At 48.8% G+C, this 16,231-nt stretch overlaps 5 protein-coding genes across 5 annotated transcripts; 3 read left to right on the forward strand and 2 right to left on the reverse strand.

Annotated features, from left to right (window-relative positions):
* Positions 1-308: 308 nt before the first annotated feature.
* BKA55DRAFT_688702 (Anp1-domain-containing protein) lies at positions 309-1,737 on the reverse strand (the record flags this gene model as incomplete). The annotated part of the gene is made up of 5 exons (XM_046199256.1): positions 309-457; positions 513-728; positions 784-831; positions 883-1,511; positions 1,565-1,737. 5 exons carry the CDS (start codon positions 1,735-1,737, stop codon positions 309-311), a joined length of 1,215 nt encoding a protein of 404 aa, XP_046051265.1.
* A 1,475-nt stretch (positions 1,738-3,212) lies between these two features.
* BKA55DRAFT_508126 (DNA glycosylase) lies at positions 3,213-4,298 on the forward strand (the record flags this gene model as incomplete). The annotated part of the gene is made up of 1 exon (XM_046187396.1): positions 3,213-4,298. The coding sequence occupies one exon, from the start codon at positions 3,213-3,215 to the stop codon at positions 4,296-4,298; it is 1,086 nt and encodes a 361-aa protein (XP_046051266.1).
* A 4,026-nt stretch (positions 4,299-8,324) lies between these two features.
* Positions 8,325-9,628, forward strand: BKA55DRAFT_592938 (uncharacterized protein; the record flags this gene model as incomplete). Its single annotated transcript, XM_046195469.1, has 3 exons — positions 8,325-8,382; positions 8,438-9,278; positions 9,331-9,628. The coding sequence occupies 3 exons, from the start codon at positions 8,325-8,327 to the stop codon at positions 9,626-9,628; spliced, it is 1,197 nt and encodes a 398-aa protein (XP_046051267.1).
* Positions 9,629-10,584: 956 nt separating this feature from the next.
* BKA55DRAFT_508484 (uncharacterized protein) lies at positions 10,585-12,127 on the reverse strand (the record flags this gene model as incomplete). The annotated part of the gene is made up of 3 exons (XM_046187437.1): positions 10,585-10,764; positions 10,818-11,482; positions 11,533-12,127. 3 exons carry the CDS (start codon positions 12,125-12,127, stop codon positions 10,585-10,587), a joined length of 1,440 nt encoding a protein of 479 aa, XP_046051268.1.
* A 639-nt stretch (positions 12,128-12,766) lies between these two features.
* On the forward strand, positions 12,767-14,370 carry BKA55DRAFT_507759 (P-loop containing nucleoside triphosphate hydrolase protein; the record flags this gene model as incomplete). Its single annotated transcript, XM_046187362.1, has 4 exons — positions 12,767-12,999; positions 13,051-13,536; positions 13,588-13,825; positions 13,873-14,370. The coding sequence occupies 4 exons, from the start codon at positions 12,767-12,769 to the stop codon at positions 14,368-14,370; spliced, it is 1,455 nt and encodes a 484-aa protein (XP_046051269.1).
* Positions 14,371-16,231: the final 1,861 nt, after the last annotated feature.

Raw genomic sequence — 16,231 nt, forward strand, 5'->3', positions numbered from 1 at the left:
AAGCATCTGCTTCGCTTTTAGCCCCTTCCTCCAAGTGATACCCCTAGCGCCAACATTGACCGTATTAAATACACGACAGATCGAGTCGGAATCGAACGAAATAGTTACTTGCTGAAAGATAATGTTTTGTTGCTCATGTCCAACCCTTAGCTTGAAGGTGAACACCGACCGAGTGGCCTGGATAAATGTTGGAAACGTCAACGGCGTAACGTCATAGATCTGCGTATATGGAGTGAGGTGGTTGAGAATCGTCATGTAGCTAAGTTAGGTCAATGATCAACTCCACTTTCTCGTCCAAATTGCGGCTCTCATAAGTTACCGCCCTTCTCTTGCGTATCATAATGCCATACGATGTAGTTCGGGAGACCAATGACTTGATAACCGGCACGCTTGGCCATCTTGGCGAAGCCTTCGGTCTCGGCCTGATTTTCAAAAGCATAGGCTGGAAAGTTGATGCCTAAAGATGATGTTAACTGCGGGTTCATGGAACTTGATATTCTGTGACCACGAACCTGATCGATGAACGTCTGCCTTGACGAGAATGTTGACACCACCAATACCATCCAGTTGAACCTCAACATCTTTGTTTTCGCGCCAATCTCCCATCTTGCACATGTATTCGCGTCCAGTGTCGAATTCCTTGTAGCCTTCGACAATGACTGTGTCCTTCGGCAGGCTGTTAGCGAGCTTTCGGCCTTTGTCAGACTCGATCCATGAGTTGTAGTCGACTGCAATTGGAAATCAGTAACTTTCTCAAATCATACCTAGATTTAAGGAACTTACATCGGCCTTCGATATCAACACCCTTCTCGAACCTGTGGAACCAAATATCTCGGATGTGTCAGTGTCATGATGTCTCGGGATTTGCTTCCGAGGACTTACTGGGCACTAAAATATCTCTATCGTGCGCAACGAAATCTTCGATGATTCGCCTTGGCGCTTGTTCGATATCAACGTCACGCCAGTACACCCATGAGTGCTCTGGCTTCAGAGCTGTAGCCAAGAGGTAGTTTCTTGCCTTGGCCATAGCTTTGCGACGTGGCGCTTGTACCTCAAATCCATGTCTCTGCTCTGCATCCTGGCTGAGGTGGAAATGGAAGTTCTTTTCGACAACTGTAATACTGTTGAATGGCACCTCATCCTTACGCTTTTGTAGGTGATCAAGCTCGGAAGCAAGGACAGCAAGTGTATCGTCTTTCGAGTCAGATATCAAGAAGGCAAGATCTATCAGGCGGTGCGGATAAGTGAGCTCTGCGATAAGCTTGAAGTAGTTCTTGAGGAAAGGAGCAGCGTCTTTCAGGGGTGTTAAGATCAATACTCGTTCGTTTCGGATGATGGCCTGTGGGCTCGAGGTAATCGGGTTTAAGTCGATGTGCTGGATCGAAGGAGATTCGACTTTTAGCGGTTTATGGTGGTTAAAGAGGACTGGTGTCTGCATGTGCGCATTCCATAGAGCATGCTCGTTCGGTGTCATTTCCATGGGTGACTTATTTGGGCCCCAGCAGCGAACACTGTTTCCATGTTAGTCAAGTCCCTCTACTCGAAATGAGTTGACAGTGCAGACTTTTGTGGTCCCGGGAGTGGTGCTCGAAAAGTACGGTACAGCAGCATCATAATGCCAGTAACGCCTATTAGAAGAAGCAATCGTGATCGTGTCAAATTGCTTCGCAATACTCTGCTTGGAGGCATTTGGGCCTTTGCGGCCTTCCAGTTGAGTCCACCGCCTGGAAGAAGCATGGCGAATGCTTCAGGAAGTCGTTCTCTCGCTCTATTTCTGAGGTAGGGTAATCTGTTGTAGAAGCGATAACTGGGGCTGTCGTTACAGCTGTGCTCACGTTTTGTCGTCAGCAACCACGTGAGGTCTTCCAAGGTTCGCTGTTCTTTCGACGTACCCTCTGTCGCAACGGCTCCGTCTATCAACTCTTCGATCCTGTTCTGTACCGCAGACTCATACGGCTTTGTCGGCGCCGTTCTCGTGTAATTTCGTGCTTGGGCAGACGATACCCTGATACACCTTTATACAGGGGTTTTGCTGGCCGCTTTGAGGTTATTGCTGTCGCGCAAGGGGCCTAGCGTTTCCAAAGTGGCTCAAAAATCGATAATATTCGCATTGATCAAGAACAGGTGGTCAGACCGAAAACGAGTGTGTGGTGGTTCTCTATTATGAATTGGTGAAGTCGACAGGCACGGGTTGTAAGAATCCAGGTAAGAAAAACAAAAGCACTATTGACATGACATTAATCCACGTTGCGATAGCTCAGATCAGCACTTTGACTTTCGTTGGCTCAACACAACAGTCCGGGTTGTGGCCAGGACAGGGTCCCTGGAGCATCACAGAGCTTCCAGGCACTCCACTGACCCGCTGCAGGCTCCATTCTTCTTCAGTGGTTTCAGCGGCAGATAGCCCCTATATAAATGGGTGCCGTGTGGGCGGGTGGAAAAGCCAACGTCAGCAACGGATGTACTTACCCTGGAGAGTGCTCTTGGGAAGCAATTCAAGTCGTAATCATGGGTCTTTTTGACGAGATATTATTATTATTATTATTATTATTATTATTATTATTGATATTCTGTTGACCTTTAGGAGGAAGCATGTGAGGTGTAATACGTAGGACTGTGTTACAAGCGAGGGAGACTTCGTATCACGTCACAAGTGTTCTTTATAAACATTGTTGTACCACTGTCCCCTATATTGTCTCAGGAGTGTGACTAATCTGTACAGGGACAATCGCTAAACTCACCGAGGAAGACGCAAGCTCGTGTTAAGTCAAGAGGAAGTCCAATTAGAAAGACAGAGTGATACCACACATCAAGACATTCATAAAAGAGAGAATAAGTGCATAGCTTGCAGTTCATAATCGTCAGTCCGTTGTCTTGTTTGGTTATTCAGCCTGTGACGTTATTGGTTCCAGATACGCTTAGAGATCAACCAATGACATAAACAGGGCGCATCTCCCAGAGGTTCCTCTTATCCTTATAAACGTGAATAAGCAAAAGACTGACACTTTTGCCAACAAGAATACTAGCCGAATTCAAAGAACAAAGCCTCTGCTACGCCAAAGATAACTTGAGATTAGCGGCGTATCTATCGTGAACGGGATTGTGTTATGCCCACTTTGCTCTTACAGCGTCATCCCTCCCTTGTCTTACAGCAATTCACATCATATTCATAAATACTCGGAACAAGGACAGAACTCAGTTCGACGCACATCATGGTCATCACAAGGCGATCTTCACGCATTAGCGCGCAGCCTGCGACCAGGACGGAGTCATCAGAGAAACCAACATCGAAGGCTACAGGTCGGAAGCGTAAAGCAGCTGCCGTTCAGGATGAGCCTAAGGCACCTTCAACACCACCCCCAAAGAAGCGAGCACAAGGCAAGCCTGCAACACCAGCTGCTCCGCCGCCAAAAACACCGACGCCTGCTGCTGCTGGGCTTTTTGCTGAGCCGACCAGCATCACAAAGAAGCCTCGCACTGCGGCCGTCACACGACTTGCAAACCCCAAACTGACAAATGCAACGCTCCTCTCACCAGAGACATCACGTCTTGTCACCTCACGGGATATCGAGAACGTATCGCCCAGTAAGGCACCGCAGGTGAAGACAACAACAGAGAATCTCCTCAAAGAGGCATGCGACTATCTGGTCAAAGTTGATACTCGCATGAAACCCTTAGTCGAGAGCCACCACTGCCGAGTGTTCTCACCAGAGGGACTGGCAGAGAAGATAGATCCATTTGAGAATCTCTCCAGTGGCATCATTAGCCAGCAGGTATCAGGAGCTGCAGCCAAGTCTATAAAGGCCAAGTTTCTCACATTATTCGAGGAGCAACCAGGAATCCGATTCCCTCATCCCTCTCAAGTGGCCGCCAAGTCGATCGATGAGCTCCGCACAGCAGGCCTATCGCAACGCAAAGCTGAGTACATCAAAGGTCTTGCAGAAAAGTTCGTCAGTGGAGAACTCAGTGCTCAGATGCTCCATGATGCTTCGGACGCGGAGGTCATGGAAAAGCTGATCGCTGTGAGAGGCCTCGGGAAGTGGTCCGTTGAGATGTTTGCATGCTTCGGGCTCAAACGAATGGACGTCTTTTCACTCGGTGATCTAGGTGTTCAGAGAGGTTTGGCTGCATTCGTGGGGCGTGACATTGCCAAGCTCAAGGCCAAAGGCGGTGGTAAATGGAAGTACATGTCGGAACAGGATATGACTGAACTGTCGAACAAGTTCTCACCATATCGAAGTCTCTTCATGTGGTACATGTGGCGAGTCGAGGAGACCGACATCAGCACAATGGAATAAACTTCGGTTGCTGGGTCGGTGTATGTTTGTTGTCATTGTACCCCTCAGAAAGATCCCACATTGTTTTGATCGGATACATCCGCGGTTTCTACTGTGAGTGGTGATGTCATACTACAGATTTAATGCACGGATTTAGACGTATGCTCATGGCCTGTCTGGACCCGGTGAATAAAGTCCGACGTACGCGTCTAATGATACACAATGGGTTTCTCAAAACGCAATGATTTGGTGAGAACGTCTTCTCGTACAATTGGCATATTTCTTATTGGTGTTGAAGGATCACGATAGCAAACATAATTGGCTTAGCTTGCACAGAGAACATGATTCGCCATCGGCGATCGGCTCCAGGGGGCCCTGCTTTGTGGGTTCACCCTTATAACGGCGCGAAGACGGTTGCGCCACAAATCGACCAAAGGCGCCGCTGCCGAGACTGCAGCGGGCCTCGATGCATCTTGGTACATCGTGAAGGTTGCAAAAAAAGAGAAGAGAAAAGAAAGACACCGGTAGTGAGGATGGGTGTGTATCAGATCAGACCAGACGCATGGATACGTGTCTGACGAACAACGAACTCGACGTTAGCTCGCAGATCGCGAGAGCTAAATGGTTCAATGCGATAGCCAAAGGCATTTAACCTCTAGTGAGGCCCATAAATGAAAATCATGTGCAACCACTTCGCAAATCGTTGAGTCTCTACTGTCTTGGCAGATATTGAAGCGGGAAGTGGGAAGATGCTTAGTTAGCGACGGAGACGATCCCACACAAGCTGCAGGCTTGGCTGTCTGAGTGTGGAGAGTGCAACGCGTCAAGGGGCGGCGGATAACTTCAATTTACACGCCTCAATGGAATGGATGCGTCCGTCGTGGCCTCTTGGACAGCGGAAGATTCAACCGAGCAACTAACGGGAAGAAAACCAGACATATCCGAACTAAATTAGTGTCTAGACATATGTAGTGTCATTCATAACCGTGGGCCCTCAGTTGATAACAGTTTTCTCCCAGTCTGATGTCTGTCTGGTCCGAAGAGACATTCAAGGCTGGGTTTCGCAACGAGGCCCAAAGAACCCTGAAAAGCCATTGTCTGAGATGAAAGGAAGATGAGCATGCTCAACTTACTTTGGTACGTCACTTTGATTACCTGGATGATGATTATTATCATGATCATCCTCAATGGACATGTCGAGTCCGTGAAACTGAGAGATAACAAGCCCATGGCCATTGTAACATGGCATGAAAACAAATCAGGGGCGGATTTCGGTTAAAGGGCGGTGCGAGAAAGATAGTCCATTTTAAGATCGCAACCTTGGATCTATCCGCGGCATGTGCCCCAGCACATTCATATGAATGACAATCTACTGCGACAAAGCAGGAGCTGGGCTGGGCTGGGATCGATACAGGAATATCCCATCATTTGAGACTCACGTTGAGGAAGAAAAAGAAGCACATGGACCCCAGTGACAGTGACAGTTGGGTTGGATATCAGTCGTCCGAGACTCCGAATACTAAGGAGGCATATGAAAAGGGAAAGGGAAGCGAGTACGTGAGTGGAATGAATAGAAATAAAGGGAGAAGCATTGAGCTTTCATGTTGTTATCCCCGGAGCCTCCGGAAGTTTATGCCAAGAAAGCTCGTATCGTATTGTCAACAATAAGATTTGAGTGGTGTTTATGCTTGGAGATTCCAATAATTGATGCTTCCATCACTCGGGTCCGAAATCGATGAATGAGTTCGTTTAATTCACCTAATCAAAGATAGGTTCGTGTTCGGTTGGTCGAATAATTGTGATGTCCGTGACTGGACTCTGTACTATGCCAGGCATACTTGTCGCCCCTTGACAGGTTGGCTGTGTAACCTTCGCCTCCAACTGGCATCATGATAGCTTGATGTCCGCTTTTGTCTCATAGAAATGATGACGTCTCAGTGGGAGAAAGGAATTGAAGATTGGGAATCCAGGCCCAGGCTGGATCGTGAAATCATAGATGTACCAGCGGACATGGGCGAAACAAGACAAATGGAACAAGATGAGTTTGACAGGGAAGGCGGTGCAATGTCTCCGTCTGTTAGTATGTACTTTGAAGAGGGTGTCATGACAGCTATTCACACTATGGGATCGCTTGATCTCAAAGTATTTTATTATCAACACCGAGTTACCTCTTGGAGACATGGAGTTTAGGGCCCCTGCTAGTTGATGCGTAGAGTGGGTACTTCAACCAGCGTCCGTAGCTGAAAATGGGGTGCAAATCTCGCCTGCATGCGATGCGATGGAATTAGAGGCACAAAGTTGGAGAATGTAGCTAATTTGGGTGATGAGATTGTCAGGGAACAATAAGAGTAATCTACTCTGCTATCGGAGTGAGTTTAACCGAAGAATGATATGTCCATGTGCCTCCATAATAATGTTTCCTATAATGGAAGGTTCCCTAGAATTATAGGTGAATTCAAAGCTGGACAGTGTTGATAAAGAGATTCAGCAATGCGCTTGGAGTGGCCACAGGAGCTGCGGTGCCTGACAGACCCCGCTAATGCATATGCAACGCAGTTAAAGTCAAAGAGTGGTGGGTACATATGATAGAGGGAATGCACGTACTAGTTTCCTCTTCGGGAGGTGCTTGATTGTTTTGGTTGCTGGCCAAGGAAAAGGAAGAGTGTTGTCATCATTGTTGCATCTAACTCTGCTTACGCGGCCATTTGGGCTTTTTGGAAGCCGGAGGTTGGTATAAGATGGGAACGCATCAGGTCTTGGCTCGCAAGACAAGCAGAAAAAGGACCAACAATGCCTCAAACTCGTCGAACTAAAACGGATTAAAAAAAAAAAAAAACTCAATGGATTAGCTAGCGTCTTGATAGTTCAGTGGTGGTCGGTGTCAATAATTCACATCATGGTGAGTGGTGCACTGATAGATGAGGCAAAACCAAGTCAGTGGGCCCATGTCTCTGAGCCATTAGCAGGAGATTAGTGCCTATACCGTCCATCCCTATTTCTCACACCTGGTCAATGGGCCCGTCGCACCCGTCGAGTCCACACTGGAGTCCAGCTCGCCCTGGCATCGTCTTGGACCGGTACTGGTTCCCTTTGGGTTTTCACTGTCTGGGTGCCCCTGGGAAATGGGCCCGAAACTGGTGACTGGCCTGTTGGTGCCCTGCTTTTGCCCATGAACTTAGGTTTTGCCATCCAACTCGAACGCACCCTTGTAGCTCCCCTGCTCCCCCATGCCCCATGTAGCCAGCGCCGAATTCCCACCGTGCACTCATCTCGGTCGACCATCTTTCATCTCCTCCCTCCCGTCTCTTTTTCTCTCGCTCCTTCGAACTTCTTCTTTCCTCTCCTTGTCGGTAATATTCTCGTCCAGTTTTTCTCTTCACGCCACTCGTTTTCGTCAGGCTCTACTCTGCCAGACTTTATCCAGTTCTAAGAATATTCTTACTGTTCCGTGATATATCTCAGTCGTTCGCCGAGAAACCCTCAAGGATTTGAAGAATCAACACCATCCAACAAAATCACGGGATCCTTTCCCCTTACAAATTAGGTACGTACGAACGTTCATCGCTCGGTCGACTGCTTCGATCTATTGTGAGGTGCTTGCCGAGACGCGCATTTACTTGGCTTGTGCTCCTTGATTGGTTTCAACAGTCCCGTCCCGTCTTTCTTGCCGTCTTGTTTTCTTTCTTTCTTCACCTGCCTCAAATAATCTTTTTGTACGCTCTTCCTTCTCCATTCACTTTGCGATTTGGTCATTTCTTGCCTACGATTTGACTTGACGCATTTCCTGCTTCTGCCCCCCCTCACACATTCCTTCCAGGTTGGTTGCCATTGAACATCTCCTTTCCTCCCAAAAGGGGCGTCGCTATCGATATCTCCACGACATTTATTGCAGTTGCTCGGCACCAGCCATCATCAACATCGCTTCTTTCGAGGCGGTTCTACTTGGGAGCGACATTCATAGGGACCACCGCTACAACCAGCCCACAGGCTTCTTCACGCACTCGTGTATAATAAACGTTATCTAATTCTCTGTTTATTCAGGTCATAATGCATTCCGTTAAGGTCCTCTCGGCCATTGCGGCCATCGGTGTCTCTGCCGTTTCTGGTAGGTGAAATCAGATTCACGATCTTGGAATCCAACTAACAATGGCCTTGTATAGCTGCCACTTGTACCAAGGACGTCAAGATCACCGAACCTACACAAGTCATCAGCTGCGATGTTGTCGACGCCGATGTCATCATCGACAAGTCTGTTGCCGGCGCTGTTGTTATCAACGGTCCCAAGCAGATCAAGGGCAACTTCCAGGCCAAGAACGCTGGAGACCTTATCTCTATCTCCAGTACCTCTATCAACTCCATCACCGGAAAGTTCGAGCTCAACAACCTCGAGGCTCTTAACAACCTCGACTTCTCTTCTCTCGAGAGCCTCGGCGAGCTTAGCTTCATTAAGCTTCCCCGTCTCGGCGAGCTGAACTTCGGTACCGAAGGCGTTACTAAGATCAAGAGCATTCGAATTACCGACACTTTCATCAGTGATCTTAGCGGTCTCAGCGTCGCGAGTGTCGAGAGCTTCCAGATTGACAACAACCGAAAGATGAACGCTTTCAACTCCGACCTCGTTAATGTTACCACCCAGCTCCTGATCTTCGACAATGGCAACGACGTTATGGAAATTACCATGAACAAGCTCGAGACTGCTGCCGAGATCCAGATTTCTAGCGCCAAGTCCTTCAAGGTTCCTGCTCTCCAGGAGGTGACCAAGAGCTTGAAGCTGAGCGCCAACCCCGAGCTCAAGTCTTTCTCCGCTCCCAACTTGACCACCATCACGGAGACTCTGTCCCTTATCGACATGAACAAGCTCACAAACATTTCTTTCCCCGCCCTTGAGGAGATTGGTGGCGGTTTCACCATTCAGAACAACACCAAGCTTGAGGCTATTGATGATTTCCCCAAGCTCGAGAAGGTCACCGGTGGTATTGCCCTCCGAGGTAGCTTCGAGAAGTGAGTAAAATTTCCCCATGTCGTAATTTCAGGTCTAACGAGTACTTCCTAGGGTGGAACTTCCCAAACTTGACCAAGTTAGTGGCAGTGTCGTTGTTTCCTCAACCACCGATATCAAGGAGTTCTGTGATTACTTCGACAACCTCAAGGAGGACAAGAAGATCGATGGTGAGGAGAAGTGCACATCCAACAACAAGGAAGCCAACGAGGGCAAGGACGGTGGTGAGGAGAGCGACGGCTCTTCCGAGAGCAGCAACAGCGACGACAAGGATGATGCTGCTGGTATTGTCAGCGTTAACATGGCTGTCCTTGCTCTTGCAGGTGTTGCAGCTGTTGCCCAGCTCTTCTAAGCATGGAGATGAAGATCGCTGGCTTTTCTTTTAAAGGCGTCATTCCCGTCGTCATCATGTTTCCTGACTTTTCTCTACGACATATTGTGCTTGGTCATTATGGGGCACAAAATGCTTTTCATGGGGTGGGGTAACTGCGTGTAAAGGATAACCTGTTAGAGCTTAATAATCGATTGTATTTGGACTTGATTCTTGGGATCAGTATGTTCGCTGAAGCCTGAAAGCTGACATATCTCTTAACTCATCATACAAAACCATTGCTTTGTGGCAAGTGCTTCTTGTTTGACCTGTCCTTGGAGGGTTATCACGAACCTTTTGGTTCGTATCGGCTACATAGGATTGCATAGTTGCTGGACTATCCAGAACGTTATGAAATCCATCTCCATTCAGCCGATCGTAAACTATTTCATGTGTTTGGTTCTTATGAGGTTCCTTGGCTAAAGCCTCGAGTGAAACGTGCCTAAGGGCACATTTATGATCTCCAACCACGCCGAGGAGCTAACACCTTGGACACCAATTCTTGCCGCCATATCCCAATGCCCGCTCATGATACCATGTTGCAGCCACAATCTTACAGGAGACAGATGGCGAGCACTTCCGACCCGAGACAAGACTTCAGTCACCTACCTTCTAGCTTTGTCCTCCTGAGGGACATCTCACTCGAGAGAACACCAACGCCTGAGAGGAGGTCGTCAGGGCTATAAGGGTATATTGACTGGAATATCACTTGTTTCATGGTAAATGCCAATTCAGGCTGAGCGAATTTCCTTCTTCCAAATCTGCAATGAATATGTATCCATGTTGACAATATTTGGGTATCACGTATCTTCATGCCTGTTTCTGCCTCTTAATCTTTGCTTCTGTCCCACACCTAACCCTAACCTGTCGTGAGAAGCACATTGTTTAGTCGTATTTTCCCTGCTCAAACTTTTCTGTATCGAAGAATTCGGGAACTATCACATTGCCATTGAATACACGACCATCCAGTTCATTGACTGCCTGCATGGGTTGTCAGTTGTCTGCGGTTGTGAAAGAGGGAACTTGGTATTCACCCGGAGAGCTGAAACTTGGTTTGTGAACTTGATAAACACTCTGCGACTTTCCTGGTCGATATATAGTCTCTCCACGCGCCCGTACTGTATCTTTGTTAGTTTTATCACCACTGAAAAAGGACATAACTTTCACAAACCTTTTCTCCACACTCTTCGCCTATCTCTTGTCCCAAACCTCCTGCAATCTCCTCCTCGAGGTTGGGCATATTTTCAAGCATATTGCGTAGTACTATGACATCGCTCATAGTACCGAACTTGCCTGCATTCTCGTCTTTGCGCTTCCCACCAATAATTTTACCCTTCCCACTTGGCTCGGCCCATCCTCCACCATCTGCGTCGGCTTTCTTCCGCCTCTTCTCAACTTGAACACGCAGAGGATTGACGATTCCTGACTCATCAGCACCAAGGCCACTGCCTTTTGTCCATCCGTACTTGCTCATCAGTCGATGGGCAAAGCCGGACTGGCCTGGTCGGCTTGATCGACCCCGAGAATCGTCATCAGGCTGTTCCGGAAGAGTAGAACCAAGAGCTGGAGGTGGGGAATACGCATCGTCTTCGACATTGTCCCCTGTTGCGTCTTCCTCTTCATGAGGCTTTGAATATCTTACGGGAGCGCGTGATATGGTGGCTGAATTGGAAGGCTGAGAGGGTAATGGCTGTGCAGGAGGAGCAGCGTCCCTTTGAGATATAGCTAAGCGGCGAGCAAATGCATCGTCCCCAGTGGCATCGTCTGGAGGTGGTGCTGGGGGTGATTGAGGTGGTGGTGGTACGAAAGCATACGACGAAGGTGGAGCGAACTGAGCTGATAAAAGGTTAGAATTTAAGAAAAGAGGTTGATAATAGCGAACTCACTTGAGGGAACATGTCGGGTTTCTTCATCTTCGTCCTCATCTGAAAGGTCACTTTCGTCGCGTTTACGCCGATGCCTATAAAGCAAGGCTTTCCAATCTCTGACCTCTTGGACTTTCTCATCACTATGCAAGTACTCTTCAACATTAGTTGGGCGTGTAGGATCATAAATATCGTCCCAATTCGTCTCAAATTCTTCTTGTTGTCTCTTTTTCTTCTTCTTACGACCACCACGCTGACGCTTTTCACCCATACCATACATCCACTCATCTTCCTCAGTTGCGGCCCAGTCTGCAAGCGTAGTCTTCGGTTGCACAGGAGCGGGAGGAGCAGAATTCACAGCCGGCTTAGAAACAGCTGGCTTGGGGAATGCCGGCTTTAGCTTGGCTTGCTTTACCTGTGGACGACGTATAGGTTGAAAACGAAGAGCAGGATCAACAGGTTTCTTGACCGTAGTTTCTGCAGGTGTGTCTTCTGTTTGGTTGTACAGAATAGGAGCTGAAGATATTGTCGCTGAGGTTGAAGACGTATCGTTGGGATCCAGTAGATTCTCATAGAGGGAGAGCCCTCCTTGAGGTGGCGGCGGCGGAGCTGCCATTGTTGTTATTCAGAGCTATTGTATGATGTATCGAGCTATGAAAGCTTGAAGAGCCGAGCCTCAGTATTTCCTGGTTTGAAGGATGGTCGTATAAATTGGGGTTTGAGTTTTATGTCGAAGCTATCTCGATATATATAAGTCTGGAGTAGGTTTGGTTGATGTGAGAGCTTGTGACAGAGCAAATGCGCCGGGTAATTAGCGGTAGTCGCCAAGAAGCGTCAATGGACTCCACCTAATCGGTACTTAGGCACCTGCTGTAACTGCATGTACCCCTCCAATAACTTGGACCCCGCCAAAACTTTGGAGAAGAAAGCTTCCAAGTCCATTCACCTCCTATCACCGCGCGGTAACTGGCATAAGCTTTTGTTTATGCCTACCGACCTGCCTACCTTACCTAAGTATTTCTCTTGACTTAGGTTTTCCCTTACATCAATCTTTTTAATTTTTACATCTCTGAGGCCTTTTCCGCGCCAGCTCGCGCAGGATAGGGAACCATCGTAATCTTGCCGGGCAATTTGTTTTCTAGCGCCTGCTCCAGGGCCTCGAGGACTTTACCACCGCCTCCCCCACCGTACCGACTCATCTCCTTCACCTTGCGATCGCCGAAACGTATTCTTACAACACAACACAATACCTGCCATGGCTGATCTTGCGAGCCGAATTACAAAGCCTGATGAGGCTGCTGCGGATCCTCCCACCGACAGTGCTCCCGCCTCTACTGGCGAACTTGGCCAAGCCGACGGTAACATCGAGGACCTCGGTGGCTCTGGTCTCCATGAGCCTGAATGGGATGTTGAGGTTTCCCTGAGCGAGCTTCAGAACAATGAAGCCACGCCCTTCCACTCGGCCACCACCTGGCAGGATCTCGGCCTGTATGTGATCATCTCATTCTGGTAGAAACATCACTGACATATCTATCTCAGCCGCGAAGATATTCTGAAGGGCCTCCTTAGCCTTAACTTTCTGAAGCCCTCAAAGGTCCAAGGCAGATCACTTCCGCTGATGCTCAGCGATCCGCCGCGAAACATGTTGGCGCAGTCCCAGTCTGGTACTGGCAAAACCGCTGCCTTTGTGACCGCGATATTGTCGCGAGTTGACTTCAGCAAACCTGACCAGCCCCAAGCTCTTGCTCTTGCACCTAGCCGAGAGCTGGCCCGACAGATCGAAGGAGTTGTCAACGCCATCGGCCGCTTTATCGAAAATAAGAAGGTTGCTGCCGCGATCCCCGGTGCCCTCCCTCGTGGAGAACCCGTCCGAGCTAGTGTCATTGTCGGTACTCCAGGTACGGTGATGGACATCATTCGACGCAGACAGTTAGATGTCTCTCAACTCCGTGTCCTTGTCCTTGATGAGGCCGACAACATGCTGGATCAGCAAGGACTCGGGGACCAGTGCCTTCGGGTCAAGAAGTAAGTTCCCACGGAGTTGGAGCATATTGACGAAAGGCTAAAACCTGATAGCATGTTGCCCAAGGACATTCAGGTCCTTCTTTTTTCTGCTACCTTCCCCGAAAATGTCATGAAGTATGCCGGTAAATTCGCGCCCAACGCCCACAGTCTTAAGTTGCAGCGTAGCGAGCTCACGGTCAAGGGCATCTCTCAAATGTTCATCGACTGCCCAGACGACAACACTAAATATGATATTCTTTGCAAGCTTTACGGATTGATGACCATCGGCCAGTCGGTCATCTTCGTCAAGGTAAGTGGTACTGATTATCGTCAGACCTCTGCTCTAACCCCCCACAGACACGAGAAAGCGCCAACGAGATTCAGAGACGAATGGTAGCAGATGGCCACAAGGTCTCTGCACTCCACGCCGCTTTTGATGGATTCGAGCGAGATGATCTTTTGTCCAAGTTCCGCCAGGGCGAGAACAAGGTTCTCATTACCACCAACGTTTTGGCTCGTGGTATCGATGTTTCCAGTGTGTCCATGGTTATCAACTATGACATCCCTATGAAGGGACGAGGCGACACTGAACCTGATGCCGAGACCTATCTGCACCGTATTGGCCGAACCGGTCGATTCGGCCGTGTCGGAGTCAGCATCAGCTTCGTTTACGATAAGAAAAGTTTCGATGCCTTGAGCAAGATTGCCGAGCAGTATGGTATTGATTTGGTCAAGCTCGATACCGAGGACTGGGATGAGGCGGAGGAACGAGTGAAAGAAGTCATCAAGAAGAACAGAGCTCAAGCTTCTTATGCCCCTAGTGCGACTGAGCCTAAGGCCACCGAGGGTGCCTAGAACTTGCCCGCGTACGGAGTTTATCACGGATTCCATAATGGTTTCGGGAACAACGGACCACGCTTTAACGGTATGGCCTATGGCAGCATGAACCAGAATGGGATCGTCTACGATCGCATGAGATTTTGAGGCTACAATTGCCACAGTGCAATGGTTTGATTCAGCGAGAGGTGCGATGAGGCGACCCTGTCGTCATCGCCGGCCAGCGAATTCTGACCTTTTTGAAATGAGACAGCGTTAAGATGGACTGTGGGATATTGAGGATGCAAGCATAGTGAAGATAAGCTAGCTACCCTGTGTCTGTCTTTTACAGGATGTGAGATACCAATAACAAAAAAAAAGCTGTCAACAAAGCATGATTTATATGGCATTTCTTCTGCAGTCATTCGGAGACCTGTGCATCGTACATATTTGTGCAATCCTGTGATGATCCCTCAAAAGATGTGTCACAACAATTTCTGCCTTTTCACAAGGCGAATTTGGTGACCTACCTGCTAAGACAGGCTTGAAAGAAGCAGCAATTAGGTACACTGGAAATTGAATACCTAGAGCTGCTATGGGCCTTGTTTCTCATGAATTATATGTTGATGCCATCTAAAAAGCAAAATTGTGAAGATCTGTCGTGAAGCGACCCAGGTCCGTTCACATGTTGGTTGTAGCCATTCGTATTTCTCTCCAACTGCCACTTATCAATCCTTGGCAGCCGAGCCTTGGTCAAGACTTTTCACGATCCAGCCTCTCCATTTACAGTAGCCTTACTCACCGCTCTCCCCAACTTTCTACCGCCCATGACGCTACTGCCAGGAACAGATCTTGTTTGTGTTACAAAGCAAGACTGGCTACTTGCGGTGGAAGTTGTGGAGGCTGTTAATGGATTCAGAGGTGCATGTGTTGATTGATCAATACGGGACGCAAGAACAAGAGCTCCGTGTTATGAAGTGGGCCTCTCTATTTGAGACACAGGACATGGGCGCATACAAATTGATAATGCTGTTGTCCCTACATCTCAAGTTCAGCTCACGCGACGCCTACAGCGTCGACGGCAACGTTGCTCAACGGTCACAACGGTATGGTGGTGGAAGGGGTGGATGATATGATGCTATCAGATAATCAGGCTCGAGCAGCCTGAATCCGAAGAGCCAGTCAGCAGCAGGCGTGAAACGAGTTGGGCGCCGTCTCATGGAGAGATATGCGTTGTAACCAGGTCGTATCTGAAAATGCTGAGTATTGACAATGATTGACATGAATTGCCCCCACCGAGGGGGAATGGCCTACATACATATCTGAGGCCCGAGGGCTTCCGATATCGAGATGCATAATGGGTTTGCCAGAAGAAGCTTCAAAAGCGAGCCACGTTGCACATCTGGAGCAACTAAACCGCTCAGTTGCAGCCATCCACCATCGATCGACCTGCCAAGTCATCCAAGGTTTTGAGATGCCGTCCTCCATCCGGGACGTCCTGGTGAGGCCCGTACCGGGATCCGCCTGCTAGGAGCGGCCTTTGGCGTGGGGATGGCGGGTCCGGACAACCTTCGATATCGAAGCCAGTCCAGATGTCTTTGCAGCTGGCGGTGGACGACGACGGCCCTCCTCTACCTCTGAAGGCTCTGATATCCACCATGTTACCAAGCAAGCCGACCGGTATTGCACAAAGCTGGTCTTCTACTTGTTGCCCAATTGCAATCTTGCCTGCCTGGTACGCATCGCATCATGATTGCCTGTCACTCGTGCTGCTTGACTCGGGGTTGCTTGATTGTCATGCTGGCAGCGGCCCGTCCATGCAGGTCCGTACTGATTCTGCTATCCGGGCCTGGGTATTATTGGGCCGTGATAGGCCTCATCGACACTTGGCCAGATAAAT

This window comes from Fusarium redolens, assembly GCF_020744475.1.
Source record: "Fusarium redolens strain MPI-CAGE-AT-0023 chromosome Unknown BKA55scaffold_6, whole genome shotgun sequence".
Classification (NCBI taxonomy): Eukaryota; Fungi; Ascomycota; class Sordariomycetes; order Hypocreales; family Nectriaceae; genus Fusarium; species Fusarium redolens.